General features: G+C 32.2%; 1 protein-coding gene across 1 annotated transcript; it reads left to right on the top strand.

Moving 5' to 3' along the window:
• Positions 1-1,618: 1,618 nt before the first annotated feature.
• Positions 1,619-2,169, top strand: LOC133880308 (pEARLI1-like lipid transfer protein 1). Its single transcript, XM_062319250.1, has one exon. It carries the CDS (start codon positions 1,676-1,678, stop codon positions 2,096-2,098), a length of 423 nt encoding a protein of 140 aa, XP_062175234.1. The 5' UTR covers positions 1,619-1,675; the 3' UTR covers positions 2,099-2,169.
• Positions 2,170-17,421: the final 15,252 nt, after the last annotated feature.

Genomic DNA, 17,421 nt, shown 5'->3' with positions numbered 1-17,421 from the left:
GAGCTCACGCCCGGGACTGCACCTCGTGATCCGCAGAGACGTCCTCCAGATTTGTAGATATTTTGTGTTTTTTTTTTTTTTTAGTACCGAATAACTTTATTAAATTAAGAATCTCAAATTTGTTGATATTGTTGTGTAAGTAGTTATATATAGTAATGAATATATTTATTAGTACATGGTATTCAAATTTTTAAACAAAGTTGTTTTGATTAATTTGTGCAATTTGATTTTGTGATATTTTTGGATAAAATAAATTTGGAGAATTTTAGTAAAAAAAAAAATATATATATATATATATATATATATATTTTAAATAAAAAGAAATTAAAAAACAGAATTAAAATATATATATATATATATATATATATATATAAGAATATTTATATAAAATATATAAATATATTTTAAATAAAAAGAAATTAAAAAATAGAAATAATATATATATATATATATAAAATATACTGCGGCCAACATCTGGCCGCGTGTATTAATGTACACGCGGCCAGATGTTGGCCACGTGTACATTTACACGCGCTGCCATTTGGCAGCGCGTATTAATGTACACACGGCAAATTGGCCGCGTGTATTAAAATACACGCTGCCAAATGTGCAATTAGCATTGCCCAGGTCCACCGCGTGTATCTACGCAGCTAATTACATGCGGCGAACTGTTTGCCACGTGTACAGTTACTGTACACGCGGCGAACTGCATGTGGCGATTTACAATTTTTTTTGTAGTGATATATAAAAAAATTATGGGTTCTTGTTCGGCAAATACAGTTGACGCAGTACAGAAAAGGTAGGACTCAATCCAAACCTGATGTAGCACCTTAATTACTAGCCAATTTCGCAAATAGATTATATTGTTTTTATATACTTCCGTTGTAGTATTTGCATTATTAGAGTCATGTAAGTGTTTCATTTTAATAAATAAAAATGGAAATAACCATTAGAGAGAGCTGGCCATTTAGAATACTCACCTAGTAATGAATAATAAATTAAAGCCACTTTGCTTCATTTTGGAGGATCATATATTTACTTTTAATTTAATTAAGAAATTTATCTATTACTATCCCCAATAATAATAATAATAATAATAATATGTGTGTAAGTGTGAAATATCAAACACTTTTATCTTACTTCGCTTATGCATAGTTAATTAGCTCTTGAAATATCAAACCCCTTTTTTAAAAAAATAAAATAAAATAAAAAATCAAGGACCAATTGAAAATGCAACATCAACAAAATGTAATAAAAGTGTGGTGTATAGCATTACTTATATAAAAATATACTAATCATGAAGTACTCTTAGAAAATGTAGAAAGTATTGCAATTAAAAAGATCTAGCTTGTTTATTTTTGTTTTTTGGGCTAGATTGAATTCATGCAAACCAATCAATCCGTAGATCTATGCAGAATCCTCCAAACTCAGAAACATGGCCTATTCTCCAAGTTGCTCCGCCAGCTAATACAGGAAGGCCTTTGATCCAATCCAATTTGCTCCAAAGTCACAAGGCTGTCCAATTCTTCATGTTATTTTATTCCCGGCCTAAACAACAATCTCCATCTATATAAACCAAACCCATTTCAACATCCTACACCACCCCAAAGATCGACATCCCTATACAACACAGATCTCATACCCTTAGCAAGGCTGCAATTAAGTTTGTCTGAAAATGGGTTCTAAGGCTATTGCAACCATAGCTTTTCTTGTTTCTCTCAACCTTCTCTTCTTCACTATTGTCACTTCAACCTATGTCCCTTGCCCACCATCGCCACTAAAGACTCTAAAACACCCTCCAGTAAAGCCACACCCGGCCAGAGCGGCGCCTAAGCCCACCGCTTGCCCCAAGGATACCCTTAAGTTAGGGGTGTGTGCCAACCTGTTAAATGACTTGGTACACCTTGTTGTTGGAACCCCACCAAAGACAGCCTGCTGCAGCCTCATACAGGGACTTGCTGATGTGGAAGCTGCTATTTGCCTTTGCAATGCCATCAGGGCCAATGTTTTGGGCATCAATCTTAATGTCCCCGTCTCATTGAGCTTGCTGCTCAATTACTGTGGAAAGAATGTTCCCACAGGCTTCCAATGCGCCTAATGGCGCTGAATGTCTCATTTTTCTACATGCTTTCCTTTTATAATCTGATTATTTTCATCATTTCCCATTAATTTGGGATTTCAATTGGTTTATTGGACTCTCAACTACTGGCCTTCCACACTCTAGTGGCAATAAATTAAAGAGGCCATTGTGGGGGAAACAATAAAATCTGCTTTTTCTATATGTATAATTCTCTTGATAATATGGTCCTTTCAATCTGTCTCTTTTTCTTTTCTTTTTTATTTGTTTTATTATCTTGTTGGGTTTTAATGATTGATGTAGGGATGTTAAAAATTACCACCAATTCCAATTTAAAACTTAAGCTTTGTAGAATATTTAATTAAAATTAGAGTGATTGAAGAGATCAAATTTTTCAAAAGCTTAAATTAATTAGAAAGAAATTTATTTAACCATTTAATTAATATGATTGTAATCGATAAGAAAGCAATTATTGTGTTGAAGGTAATTCCTACTTGTCAACATTTTTTTCTCTTGGTTCTTATCAAACAGACTTTGATTTAGATAGAAAGAAATGCAAATTAGACAAACTTCATATGGTACTCCTTAAAGAAATTAAAAATTAATTGAAGACCAAAAAAACAGATAAATTTGCATAATTAATTTAATTCAATGAGAACAAGAGGCAGAGAAATTGAGGTTCTATTCACATACAAAGCCTTGAGGGAGCTTTCTTCCCGCAAGGATTAAGAAGCAAAGTGATGGCAACAGGCAGCTTCAGCCTGAGAATTCCCAACAAGTTGGCCTTAATGGCGGTGCATAAACACAAGGCAGATTCAAGATCGATCTGCAAGCTAAGGCCTTTCACCAGCGTGCAGCACTCCTCGCTGGGTTTCGTTCCAATAACCTCAGTGACCAGCCCTAGCCAGCCCTATCCTACAACAAATTCTAGAGGCATATATAGAGGTAGGGTCCGACATATTTTTTATAGACAGAAAATATATGTATTATACCCTTATAAACTATCATCACATTTTTATTTATATCTCCAAACTTTTAAAAGCAAAATCAGTCCTTGTGCAAAATACTTTTGAAGTTATTAAAAAAAAAGAAGAAGAATAAATACAAAATTAGTTCTTGTAGTGAATTAGTCTAAATTACAAATCACTTAATGCGTTATAAAAAATAGTTCAACGGTCCTCGGAGTATGCTAAAATAACAATTTAGTTATTGCAGTTAAATTCCGTCAAAACACTTATTCCATTAGTGTGCCACATCATTATATACCAATATAATGATGACACGTGTCACTCTTTTCTAAAAAAAATATCAATATATAAAATTGAATTTTTTTTAAAAAAAAAAGGAAAAAATAAATAAATAAAAAAGAAAGGGGTGGTCTAGGAGCCACTCCGCCGGCATTGATTTTGTATTTATCCCTCAAAAAAAAAATTGTAAATTTTTTTTAAAAATAAAAATAAAATAAAAAATCAGTAGGCTAATATGAAAAGGGCGATATTTCTCCTCTTTTTTTTTTCTTTTTCTTTTTTTTTGGTTCTTTTTCAATAATTTTAGTCAATGGTAGCTTTTTAATAAATTTCACCATATTTGGAGGAAAAAAATACAAAGTGTTTAATTTTACACGAGGTGATAATGTAAAAGGCATTGATGTTATTTTTTTAAATTTGAAAATGTAAATAGAAAATATGGTAATTGCTTCTATGCCTTTATGTTATTCTCTTCCTCCAGATAAACTTGTATGGCAGGGTACCAATGATGGGGTTTTCTCGGTGAAGAGTGCTTATCATATGGGCATGGAGAGTAATTCTCGAGGTAGAGGAAGTGCATCATGTGTGTCTCTAGAGAACAGAATTTTGAAAGTTATTTGGGCTTTGGAGGTTCCACGTTCTGTTAAAATGTTCATGTGGCATGCTTGTAATGATCTTCTCCCAACGAGATGTAACCTGTTAAAGAGGAAGATGGTGGAAGAGAGTTTGTGTCCTTATTGCTGTAGAGAGGAGGAAACGGTTGTACATGTCTTATGATCTTGCCCTGCTGCCCAAGATGTGTGGGGTAGTGGATCTATGATTTTCCAAAAATGTGCTTTCAATGGTGACACAATAATGCAGTTTATGGAATTTTGTATGGACCGGTTGAGGGCTGAAGATCTAAATTTAATGGCTGTTATTGCAAGGCGAATTTGGCTAAGGAGAAATAAATTCATTTTTGAATTTTTGTTTACTCACCCACGGATCATTTTCTCGAAGGCTATGGCTCATCTTGAGGAGTATCAAAGATGTAACAAAAAGGAAGATATTTACTCTTCTGGGGATCGTATGCCGCACCTTCCTTGGCCTCGAACAGGTTGGTGCCCCCCTCCTAGTGGACTTATAAAGGTTAATTGGGGTGCTTCAATAAATATTACAAAGGAGTGTATTGGTATTAGTGTTGTGGCGAGAGATTCTATAGGAAATGTCCTTGGAGCAAAGTCCCTCACAAAGAAGGTTGTAGCTATTCCAAAGTTAGCGGACGCTACAGCAGCCTATGAGGCAGTGGTGTTTTGTAAAGAAGTGGGATTTTATGAGATTATATTGGAAGGGGATACAAAACAAGTTGTAAATTATGTGAATTCAAGAACCCCCAACCATGATGTTACTGGACATTTTGTGGAGGGGATAATCATGGACATGCAAGGGCTAGGCCAAGTATTTATCTCCCATGTGGGAAGAGATGCTAACAATGTTGTTCATCTACTAGTGAAAGAGGCCTCTACAAAGGAGATGGATTATGTTTAGCTTAAAGATTGTCCTAATTTTATTTTGTATCTTGTACTTAGGGAGATTTCCTCTCCCTAGATCCTGTCATGGGATCAATTTGTTTACATCTATGAAGATTGGCTACTTTGTTAAAAAAAAAAAAAAAAAAAAAAAAAAAAAAAAAAAAAAAAAAAAAAGAAATTACGAATATTGTGGAAAGATTTTTATGATCAGTGGGCGAGTAGAACCACAAAAGCCTTTGTCCAGTATGACCAAGTACATGAATAGTTAGTGGCAGGTATTTGTAATTAGATATGGCATTTGTCTTTGTTGTACCATGCCATTTGCCAAATACATGGCCAAGAGATTTCAAAGCCCCGTAGCTTCACTCGTTCTGTATAAATGGTTTTCTTTCGGTAAGGTTTTAGTGCTTAATTTCGGACCATTTTATAGGAAAAATAAAAATAATTACAACGTTTCTTAAAATAATCATAATTCTTTAATTAATTTCAAAACATCTTCTTTCAACGATATGCAGCTCACGAGAGATTACGGTCAATGTTGTTTTTCTATTCATTATAACGGTCAACGCTAACAGAAGGGCCTCTTAGCCACAAAATGGTAATTTGATTTATCAAAGTGTCTCGCCCGTTACTTTCTGAAACTTTTTTTAAAAATGACCGGTAGTTAGAAGGATTTTTTTTATATTTTTTAAACTGTTTTACTTTTTCATATTTGTGAAGGGGTAATTTAGGCATTTGAAGTGTCAAAAAATGTGGGTATTTTTTTAAAAAATAAAATAAAATCATTAAAGTTGTCACGTGACCAAATGAGTTGTTTTTTGACCAAGCCTATTTTTCTGGGCCAACTCTCAAATTGGTTGGTTTTAAAATAAAACTCCAATACATCCAGCTCTCCCAAGTCAATCGAAGTGATAATGTCTTCAAACGCTCTAACCAATGACCTAATAGGCCTTTTACATTTTAGAAGTATTTATTTCTTAAAGCTATAGAGCAGATAAAGGAAAATGATTGGATCGATCTCATTATAATCACCATAGCTTACTCTTATGGTGAACCACAAGAATAGAGACGATGGGAGGGGAGGGCCGATATGGGCTACGACTTTTCCACTTCTTTTGAAATTTTTCTTTATTATAACTAATTAGCATTTTTTTAATGAATAACTAATTAAATGCACATGGCAAAATTAGCATGGGCAATCTCTTCATTGTTAGAAAGGGTTTGAATTGACACACATCCTCACATCTGGTAATGACCAGAGAAATAATAATAATAATAATAATGTTAATTACATTTATACTATCACCTTAAGATGAAAATAACTTTTTTAAAGCATTCAGAGTAGCCTTATGAAAATAACTTTTTTGTTATTTTGGTGAGCCAATTCAATGAAATTGTCCAAAATGATGACTTTCTAGCAGCCTCACTAATTTGGTGAGTAAGTACTCACCAACAATAATGAACATTATTCATTCAGCAAATTTATAAAAAAACTATTAAAACTTTTTGTCTTTTTTTTTTAATTCTCTCCCATGCACCACGCATAGTCTCCATTTTGAAAAATATAATTTAAATGAAATTGTAATAGTAGATAGTTAAAATAGTTAGGCCGGTGATAATGCTTTAAAAAAAATAGATGGCTCAAATAGAGAAAAATAGTTTTTAGTTATTTTGACTAATAAAATATGATGAGACCACTCAGAATGCTTTAAAAACAGTATATTTATTTGATTTTTCTTTATTTATTCATTTAAAAAATTCCAAGTTGTTAAGGGCATGTTTGGGTAACAACTTTTTTTCATATACGTGTTTGGGTTGTTTTGTTAAATTTGAATTCTACTCAAGTTTTATCCAAGTTTTTCTAATTTTATCTCAAGTTTCCAAAACCATCCAAATATAATTTTAAAAAACAAATTTCCTTAATATTAACAATTTTAAATATAATAAAAAATAAGTAAAATATAATACAAAAAAATAACTCACCTAAACATAATCTAAATTACTTAAGCATGGCATGTTGAGCCTTGTAACAGGGGTAACCAATATGAGTATTGAAGCTAGCTCATCCACAAAGCCTTGGGGACTATGATACCTCAACAACTCACCTAACTTATATAACCCTATTTTCCTCCTAACCTCATACAGCTCAAATCCCTAGCTCTTTATAAGTTTCTCTCTTCCTCTATAAAATTATTTATACAAATTTTTGCAACTTCTCTTGACTTTTTGTGTGTGATCGATCGGCAACATGGGTATCATAAGGAGCCCCTTCTCACTCATGGTGTGGAGTTTGTGTGGGGTTTATACCTCTCACAAAGTTAGCCCAACCGTTGAATCATGCTAATAACTCATTGATAAAAGTTGATTAATAATGGTACCAAACGACAGTAATTATGATAAAAGTTGATTAATTTTGATTTGGTGTCTGGACAAGAAACTCTTTGATCCCTTTCGGGGTGCACACTAAAGTTGAATACGCTTTCTTTTGACTGCCTTTTTCACCTTTTAAACCAACCCACCAAGCAAAGAACCACTTGGGCAGAATTTTAGTAAATTATAATATATTTTTTCTCGTAATCATGTCCAATTATTATTATTATTATTTTTCCTTTTTTTTTTTTTTGACTTGAAGAGCTTATTTTAACTTTTCTTAAATATTGTTAAAGCAATAACAACTTTTTTAAAATTCATTTCATTTCTTAAATGTAGGAAAAAAACTCATAAAAAAACTTTTTGAAATAGATTTTTTTATTGTTCCTTAATCTTTTGGAGTACCAAAGGAACAAAAAATTACACCATAAATCTAGGGAAGGAAAAGTAGTTTCCTTAATATTAAAAAAAATTATTTTTTAAATTACTCTTTATCCCATATTAAAAAGCTATGAGTTTTTTGTATGCTTCATAAGTATTTATCTTGCTCTTATACTAGATTGTATTTTTAGTACACACATGTTAATTGTGTCACTCGGTGCGAAGCACTGGTCGTCGCACGTGTGTCGCTTATTCGCTTTGACGCACTTAGTACTTCACTCGAGCTTATTATTTACGTATGTATTTTTCTGATGTGTACAACTGGTATTTTTGGTAATTTATAAAATATAATTTTCCCTAAACATTTTACAATTTTTTTGTCTTTATCCTTTTTTTTTATTATTTTTTACTATTACATAATTTCTTATTCAGAGTAGTGTTTAGAATTTGCAATCTGTACATTACATTCGGGCAGTATTGTATCCTAAAGACAAAATTGTTGTATTCCCTTTTATAAAACATATTGTATAAATGAGAGATAATATTTGTCTAAAAGACAAATTAATATTCCCTTTATTGTTAAAAAATTCAGTGATTTTTTATACAATTTTTTATTTTGTTTTTATTAATTTCTATAGCCCACGTCTTTAATTCCAACCATGGACAAAGTGGTCTGAGTCAAAAGAGGAGTTGTTTGAGACCGAGTCAAAGGATCTCATTGTCTTTACCGGGCAAATTTTTTGTGTGTCTTTGTTCAATGTTCAATTGGCTAAAAATTGACGTTTGATATTTTACTTGAGTAAATTTTTTAAGACTAAAAAAAAAAAACCCAAACCTTGACTCGGTAAATATGCAAAATATATCTTACTTGTAACCCATGAAACACAAAAATAAATAAATAAATTATATATATATATAAAGAGATGCATCAGCGCTACGATATTTTTGTCTTACAACTATTTTAAATTTATTATGAGGACGTACCATTTGTGACACTTTTAAAAATCAAAGTAGGTATTTGTTTTTAGGTTATCCATACAAATATATATATATATATAGCAGGTCATGACCATGACTGCAAGGGCGGAGGCACGTTGGAGGGCCCCAAAAAAAAAATAGACTTCTAAATTTTTTTTTTTTTTTTTTTTTTTGGGTTAATACAATAATGGCCCCTGCAAAAAATAATTCAACCCCCCCTAATTTTTTTTTCTTAAAAAAAAAATAAAAATTATCTTCAAACCTTAGTGTTGTATTTCAAGCACTTAAATCTTACAAAAAAAAAAAAAAAAAAATCATAGTAATAATAATTATAATTTGATTGACAAGTTGATTCGTTTAATGTTGACTCTCCCTATTTCTATAGCTACTATTGAACGACCATTTTCTGCCATAAAACTTGTGAAAACTAGATTACGTAGTAGAATGGAAGATGAGTTTCTAATAGATAATTTGGTAGTTTATATCGAGAAAGAAATTGCTAAGAATTTCACGACAGAGATGATAATGAATGAGTTTTATTCCATGAAAGACCGTCGACGTTGAGCACAATTCGAAGGGGATATGAAATTCTTTTTTGGATTTTTTTTTTTTGTACATGTCTATAGAAAACTAGAACGCTTTTGTATTCGGAAGAAAAATTATTTTTAAATATGATTTTATAGGTATGTAACTTTTGTATACATTTATAACTTATGATTTATTATGAAGTTAAGTTTAACTGTTTAAGACTTGTTTTCTTTTATTTTACAAGCAGGCGCACATATTAAAGGACTATATATATATATATATATATATATATTTATTTATTTATTTATTTATTTATTTATTTAGGTTCGGTCTCCCCACCAACTAATTCCTAGCTCCGCCCTTGAATGTAGGTTCATTGGGTATGGGTAGTGGTACTTCTAATCCAGTATAAAAAGATGCTTTAAAAGACTTCAATTCATTTCGAGCAAGGAGAAATTTGATGCTAGCTCGGACAGAGATGGAAAAATTGTGGAGGATGTTAAGACACCAAATGAAACCTTTGATATCTTAATGTGGTGGAAGGTAAATTCAGCAAAGTATCCAGTTCTCTCCAAGATTGCGCGAGATGTCTTGGTTATTCCAATTACCACCGTTGCTTCTAAGTCTACATTTAGTACTAGACGTCGCGTCATAAATCCTTGTCGGAGTTCTTTGGCTCCGAAAATAGTAGAAGCTCTTATATGTAGTTAAAACTGGTTGAGATCTACTTGGATTAGTGAGTGTGATAAGTCAGACTAGCTTGCCTTTGCCTGATGTTGAAGATAAAGAGACCTACAAGCTTAACTCAGGTAATATTTGTTAATTACATATTTGTTCATTGACATTGTTCAAATTATTCAATTTATTTGATTAAATTGATTATTACTAATACTTTAAAAATTGCATTATGGTAGAAATTTTGTCTAATTCCATCACACTTGACAACAATTAAGGCTTGAGGGATATACTTTGTCGAGTAATGTTTATTGAAAATATTTGGTAAGTTTTTTGCATCTTATTGTTTTCTTACTTGATATTTACTTCATTATATGGTCTTTTATTATTTTTGTTGATCATGAACTATGTTTATGTTTTGATTTGTTTGATTATTGAAGGATGCAAATTAAAGGTAATCCACCTAATGTTCGAGGTGACTCATGAAATTCTGAAATTTGGGAATTTGAAATTGTTGTAATCGTACCGTTTAATTTGTTTTGCTTTGTTTTTTATTTTGTTTGAGAATGGATTGAATTGTTTGATTAGCCTAATACATTGATTGGCAAGCTAGACTATTTGACCCTTCTTTGTATTAACATCAAATATTTCTTTAAATTAGCATGTCTCTTAAGCTTTAGATTGATGATTCATGTCATATAGCTTTTGCAGTGATGGATATTGTTTGACTTTGCCCGCTTTAGATTGATGATTCATTTCATTGATAGTTCATGGAATGAGGTCTTTGCTGTTATTAGTTGTTTGTCTTTGTGATGTGTTTAAACATGGAATATTTTGCTGTTATTGGCTGTTTGTCTTTGTGATGTGTTTAAACATGGAATATCAGATTTAGTTGAATTGCTTTCATTAGCGTGTGATACTCTGTTTTTCACCCTGTTTCCCATAATCCGATTTAGTTGAATTGTTTTTATTCTTTAGATCATGCAGTTCATGCATACAGCAGATGAGGAAAATAGTAGATTTAGGTTCATTTCTTTCTTTCTTTTGATAAAAAAATAATTCAAGGTTGCAAATTTTTAGTTGTTTTTCTCTTCCTATATTTTTATCAGCAACAAAACATGTACTTTTTTCTTTTTTTTTAAATCTAGTTTTCGTTATGCAGACTGCAGTGTTTGGTTGCTCGAAAATTAGAGCAAAAGAGAAGAAAATTTGCATTTCAACTCAATGTACAAGATTTGCGTAAGAGTTTCACGTGTTTATTTCATTTCTTTTCTGTGGTTTCTTTAGAATTTGTTAGACTGATGTTTAAAATAGACTAATAGAGTTAAAGACTTAAAGGGGCAAATAGGCCATTAAACATGTCAAATTAAAGCAATTTTTAGCCTAAAAATTTGTTTTGGTTTGGCCCAAAAAAAAATTCATTTTGGCCCATCAAAGTGGGATTGGCCCAATTTAAAAAGCCCACTAATAATCTGTTACCCAACCAACAATTACCGAATTATCTGTTTTTCCCGAATTATTCAAAAATTTTGAAAATAATCGTTCATGGAAAAAAGTTGGGTAATTACCCGATTTACCTGACTATTTCGGTCAAAAATCGGTGAAGGGTTTTCGACACCGATTTATTCGATACCCAAGCCTACTGTTCCAAGTCGAACGAAGTGCGAATAATGTCTTCAAAAACTTGTCAATTAGCACATTTAGGTTACCTGCGACACTCGTGTTATTAGCATAACGCTCTAACCAACTGAGCTAATAGGCCGTTTACTTTTTTTAGTTGTTTTTAATAAATTATTAGACAGCTCTACAAGGTTCGATACTTTAAAAGTCTTTGGTTCTTAAAACTATAGAGCAGATAAAGGAAAATGATTTGATCAATCAGCTATTTATAATATTACAATCAGCTATTTGTTTTGATTATAATTATCCTTTTGTTTACTCTTGTGGTGAATGATAAGAATAGAGATGAAGGGAGGGGAGGGCCGATATGGGCTACGAATCTTCCACTTCTTTTGAAAATTTTCTTTATTGTAGTTCTAGTGCTAATGAAATAAGATAGAGCGAATTGCTAAAACGACAAACATTTGTGTACTTGGAGTTGCAATACGTACGGTTGCTCTTATTCAAGAATAAGAAAAACAAATGTTTGTGTAGTTAATTCACATCATTTGTATAGTTTAAATCGGGTCATATTGATTTAATGATTGATTTTTTTAAAAAAAAAAAAACATAAATGAGAGATGGACAAGAGATAGAAAAATATCATTATTACCTTAAAAATATTAATCAATTTGGAGCTTTTTTAAAATTACTTATAAAATTCAGTTTTACTTGGTAAGTAATCAATGTGAGACTTAATTAATACCAATGAGTATTTTTATAAATCACATATTCTCTGTGTGAACTACCAATCTTTTCAATAGAGGATAGCAGTGTTGCATTAACGATATTATTTTTATGGTTACCATCTTGATGGAGAGGAATTTTAAAAAGTTAGAAAAAAAAAAGAAAAAAGATTTCATCTCAAGATGAAGTTTAGCAAACTAGATCTAGATTTCACACAACATAACTGACCATATGGGATCCAAAATACGTAAGAGTCTAATTCATGATTTTTCACACAAAATAATCAACTCTAGTTTGCACGCGCGCGGTTCCAAATATCAACAACTCATGGATGATGATGAACATATGACCCACTAGGATTTTTTTATTTTTTTAAACAAATTGATTGAGTGTACACGAACTAATTAGGAATCAAGTGCAGGCCGGTAAGCAATTAAACACTGAAAATTAGCCTATTCAAGTTTAAGGTTAATAATTTTTTACACGATCTATAAATATAACATGAATTCAATACATAATAGATTATAATTAAAATATTTAACTCATTTAATTATATAAGTCTACTTAATCAAAATTAACATATATAATTGTATATTCATGTCTGAACATGTTTCAAACTTGATAGGAGACCCATAATCAATTTCAGTCATGAATTTAAAACTACTGCAAATATTAAATTTAAATTTAAATTTAAATTTTGGAAGATCCCACGCCAGAAGAGTTCAAACAAATTAAAAAAATAAATAAGGTGGGTTGACGGTTGACCCTTGGAGAAGAGGTAATTAGCTTTTGGTAGACCTGACCTGATTAAGAAATGTCTTGAGCTCCACGACACCTTAGAAATCCCACAACAAGGCTCATCTTCTTCCTTCCACACCTTTCAAAAGTATACATATATATCCATCAACCCTTTGCTTAATTTGTATCTAGTTTTGCACAAAGATGAGTCCGCTAAGAACCGGTGTTACTTTCATGTTGGGCACCATGTGTGGCATCCTCGTAAGTCGGGGGGTTCAACGTTGCCAAGATCATAATCACGAAGCTCGCCAGAAGTGGTCTTGTCCTCGCGAGGCCAGTAGGAAGAAAACTACTGCAAGCCCCAAAGTGGAAGAGGCAACAAAAATAATTCCGAATAATTAGCCACGTACATGTGTTGTAGTAACTGGTTATAACCCGAGTTCTTAATTTCCATATCTTGTCATGTAGTTGTATTTGTGTTACTGTTAAGTGTGTTTCTTTATTTTCTGAGCTAATATTATTAAGTTTTGGTGTAATATGAAGATGACATATTGTGCATTTGGAGGGTTTGATTTGTGGATCAACTTTAATGGGTTGTGAGTAGCTTATGCAGTGTTTAACTCACTTAAAATCAAGCCTAATTGGGTTTTTTCTTCAATTAAACGATGGGAGATTCAATTAGAATTATAATAAGCTCGATCAATTGAGAATTAAAAAGTAGATTTAAAATGGAGTCGTCTTTACAGATGATGGTGTTCTTGGATTATCCGATGGAGATTCAGTTTGTTGATGATTTTGGGTTGATTGAGTTACTGAGGATAATGCACAAAGTGGTCTGAGTCAAAAGGGGAGTTGTTGAAGACCGAGTCAAAGGATCTCATTGTCTTCTTTACCGGGCAATTTTTTTTTGTTTCTTTCTTCAATGTTCAATTGACCAAAATGATGTTTGATATTTTGATTGAGTGATTTTTTTAAGATTTCAAAAAAATAAAAAATAAAAAATAAATAAATAAAAAACCAAACCTTGACGCAGTGAATATACAAAACCAAACCTTTATATATATATATATATATATATAAAGAGATGTGTTGGTGCTACGATGTATATTTTAAGTTTATTATGATTATAAATCATTTGTGACACTTTTTAAAATCAAAGTAGCTATTTGTTTTCGGCGACATCCATACGTGGAAAAAAAGATATTTAACCTAATGCTCCGTTTGTTTTGGCGTAAAATGATTTCTGGAAAATGATTTCGGCATTTTCCAGTGTTTGGTAGGAGCGAAAATAATGGTCAACGAAAATCATTTTCGGTTTAACCGTAAAAGCTTCTTCAATTTTCGGAAAACGATTTACGGTTACACACATATTTGATATCCGATCGTCAAAATTTAACAATTATCGGTCGTTGGAATTCTGTCGGCGTCGGAGTTCGACAACATCCGGTCGTCGGAATCCAGTCGGCGCCGGAGTCCGACAACATCCAGTCGCCGGAATCCTGCCGGCGCCGGAATCCGGCCACCAGATGACCAAATTCCGACCGGAATTTGCCGGTTTCCGGCCAAGCCGGCCGGATCTGGCCAAAATGGCCGGGTTCTGGACAGATCCGGCTATTGATCCAGCCGGATTTGACCAAAACGGCCAGGATCCGGCCGGATCCGGAAGATTCCGGCCGGATCTGGCCAAAATGGCCCAGATATGACCGGATCCGATCAAACTTTTTCGCTGGAATCCAGCGACGGCGACCGAACATTGCCGGATTCCGGCGACATTTGTCAAACTCTGATTTTTGCATTTCGTAATTTTTTCTTGCGAACCAAACACCGACAAATATTTTCAAGACAATCATTTTTCTGAAAATAATTTCATCGAAATCATTTTACGGCGGAAATCATTTTACGTCGAAACAAACGGAGTATAAATTTTAATTCCACTCCAATCACTTTATAATAGACACACACACACGCTAATATTAGAAGGTCATGACCATGACCGGATGCTGAAGGGTTATTTTAGACCATATATTTATTTGATTGTTCTTTATTTACTGATTTAAAAAAAATAAAAAATAAAAAATCCAAGTTGTTAAATTACTCAAACAGGGCATGTTGAGCCTTGGGTTTAACTTCTTGTTTTGGCCTATTTTGCTAATTAGAAAGAATTAGCGGTAGAAAACTGGAAGATCCTAATCCTCTTTGTCAAACACTAAGTTTAGAATAATTTTATCATTTTACATGCCCTTTATTCAAGGATCACCTTTTAAATAGGTGAACTAGACTCGTACTTTTACTTGGAGATAAACTCCTAAAATGGCTACTAAATCAAGTGCACTGTAGTGCCACACCTAAGTTAAATAATTAAAACAATACTCACTTTAAGGGTGCGTTTGAGATTGTAATTTTAAACTAAATTGCAGAACATAGATCGTTTGGGAACTGCATTTTTAAAAATTGCGATTTAAAAACGCAAAAAATCTACTTTTTCAAATTGCAAATAAGATTGTACTTTTTTAAAAACGTAAAATTTTAAAGGTAAATTCGTGATTTTAAATACTAAACTGCAATTTTATCAAATGCTTAACAGCGTTTTTAAAAATTACTTTTTTCAAATCACATATTTTAAATTGTTATTTTAAATTCTACTTTTTAAAATTACAAATCCAAACAGACTCTAAATAGATAAACAACTAAACAAGGCATACAATGATTACGAAACCGTGCCGTTGTTGTTGGCCAAAACAAGGAGAAGTTTGTTTAAATTAATTGCAATTTGGGGTTCAAGTCAGGTGGGCCCATAGGCCCCATACTCCATAGCCCATAGTTTGTGGTAAAACTGTGGCTCACAATATCCTAACAAGTTTGTTTAAATTAATTGCAATTTGGCCATTGACTGGAATCGTTTGTTTGGAATTGGATACTGTGATTTATGCGTGCCACTGGATGCTTGTCGGCACTCACATATTTCAATTCACCCTTCTCTTCTTTTCTTCACTTTCTTCTTTTGTTCACACATCATTTCTGTCATTATTCTTTATAATCGAAGAAATGATTTAGGCCAACTTTTGATTTTGATTTTCGTGACACTTATTTTCAATGATTAAAGGCATTATCCATCTGAAAGATAATTCAATAGAGATTAAAAATCTCATTTATGTGCCAATTAAAAAAAAAAAAAAAAGTCTAGGGGGCCACAACATGTAGCCTCCCCTCCTCCTCTTCCTCTTACATGTAGGGGTGGTAGTTTCAGTTCGTGTTCGTGTGTCAAATTAAGGTCGTGTTAAGACATGAGTATAAAATTATTTAACTCAACTCTAACTCGATAAATTTAATTAAATAGATCAAACCTCTTAATCTTAATTCTCTAATTTTATATTGGATTCATGTCGAGTTCACAGGTTATGTAAAAAATTGGTTGCTATTCTATCGCATGTCGGGTTTAGGTCGTATCGTGTCAAAATATAAATATAATACTATATAGGTTAACCCTAACTCGATCCATATAATTAAACAAATTAAACTCATAAACTATAATTATTTAATTTCATGTTAAATTTGTGTTGAGTTCTGAATCGTGTAAAAACTTACCAATCCTGTTACAAGGTGTGGCAAGGAATCCAAAGAAGGAGAGACTATACAGACAATTTTGGAATATTTTCTCAAAGAGAAAGAGAGAAAAAAAAAAATTGAGAAACTTATTAGATAAGATCCTGTACGTGTGGTCTTTGTTTTTGAAGTTGAGCTTATTAGAGAATTCACAATAGATGCCCTATAATGGTTATCTTCCCTAAATATAGGAAAAATTTTAAAAAAACTTACGAAAACCAACTTACAATAGATGCCCTAAATTTACATTATTTGCTTGGAAAGTTATAGTACTTCCCAATGTATTGGAAAGCATCGTAACTTTCGAATAAAAAAAATAGGAAGAGTTGGTTGGTAGACAAAAAGTGGAAAGAGAAAAAAAGAATAAAATAAGAGTATTTAATTAATATAGGGAAAGATAAGAAAATTTATTGTGAATGATTTTTTATAGGAAAGCAAAAAATAGTTTTGTTTCTTAAACTTAGAAAAAAATGATTGAGTAACTGTTGTGAATACTCTTAGGGGACACCAAGTGGTTCACAATGTGTAAGAAATGCTACGCTACCCACCAGGATCCCACTGCAATCCCACCCGTCTTAGTTAGCATTATTATTTTATTAATTTTTTTTTTTGTCTTTCGAGTTTTGAATCCTAAAAGGCTAAAACACGTTGGGAGGGGTAATTTTCTTTATTTTTCCTCCCAACGCATCTCTCTCTTGCCCGTCCTTCTTCTTCAGTTTTTTGTTGGTTGGTGTTGGTGATTTTCTTAGTTCTAATTGTTGGATGGTGTTGGTTAGAGTGCTTGCAAGGACCCGTGCTTAAACAAAGAAACAAAAAAAATCAACTTTTACTATAGTTTAAATTTTGACAAACAGCAGGACTAAATGCAAGACTAAATAAATTGTTGATGAGATTCAATGATTTCTGCAGTTTAAATAAATTTCTGCAGAAGATTGGAAAAGACAACTGATGGATGCATATTACTGCA

Source organism: Alnus glutinosa, chromosome 10 (genome assembly GCF_958979055.1).
Source record: "Alnus glutinosa chromosome 10, dhAlnGlut1.1, whole genome shotgun sequence".
NCBI classification, from domain to species: domain Eukaryota; kingdom Viridiplantae; phylum Streptophyta; class Magnoliopsida; order Fagales; family Betulaceae; genus Alnus; species Alnus glutinosa.
This window is presented reverse-complemented; position numbering and strand designations above follow the sequence as displayed.

Excerpts from the sequence above, each read along its gene's own strand:
- LOC133880308 (XM_062319250.1), top strand. The coding sequence starts at position 1,676 with ATGGGTTCTAAGGCTATTGCAACCATAGCTTTTCTTGTTTCTCTCAAC.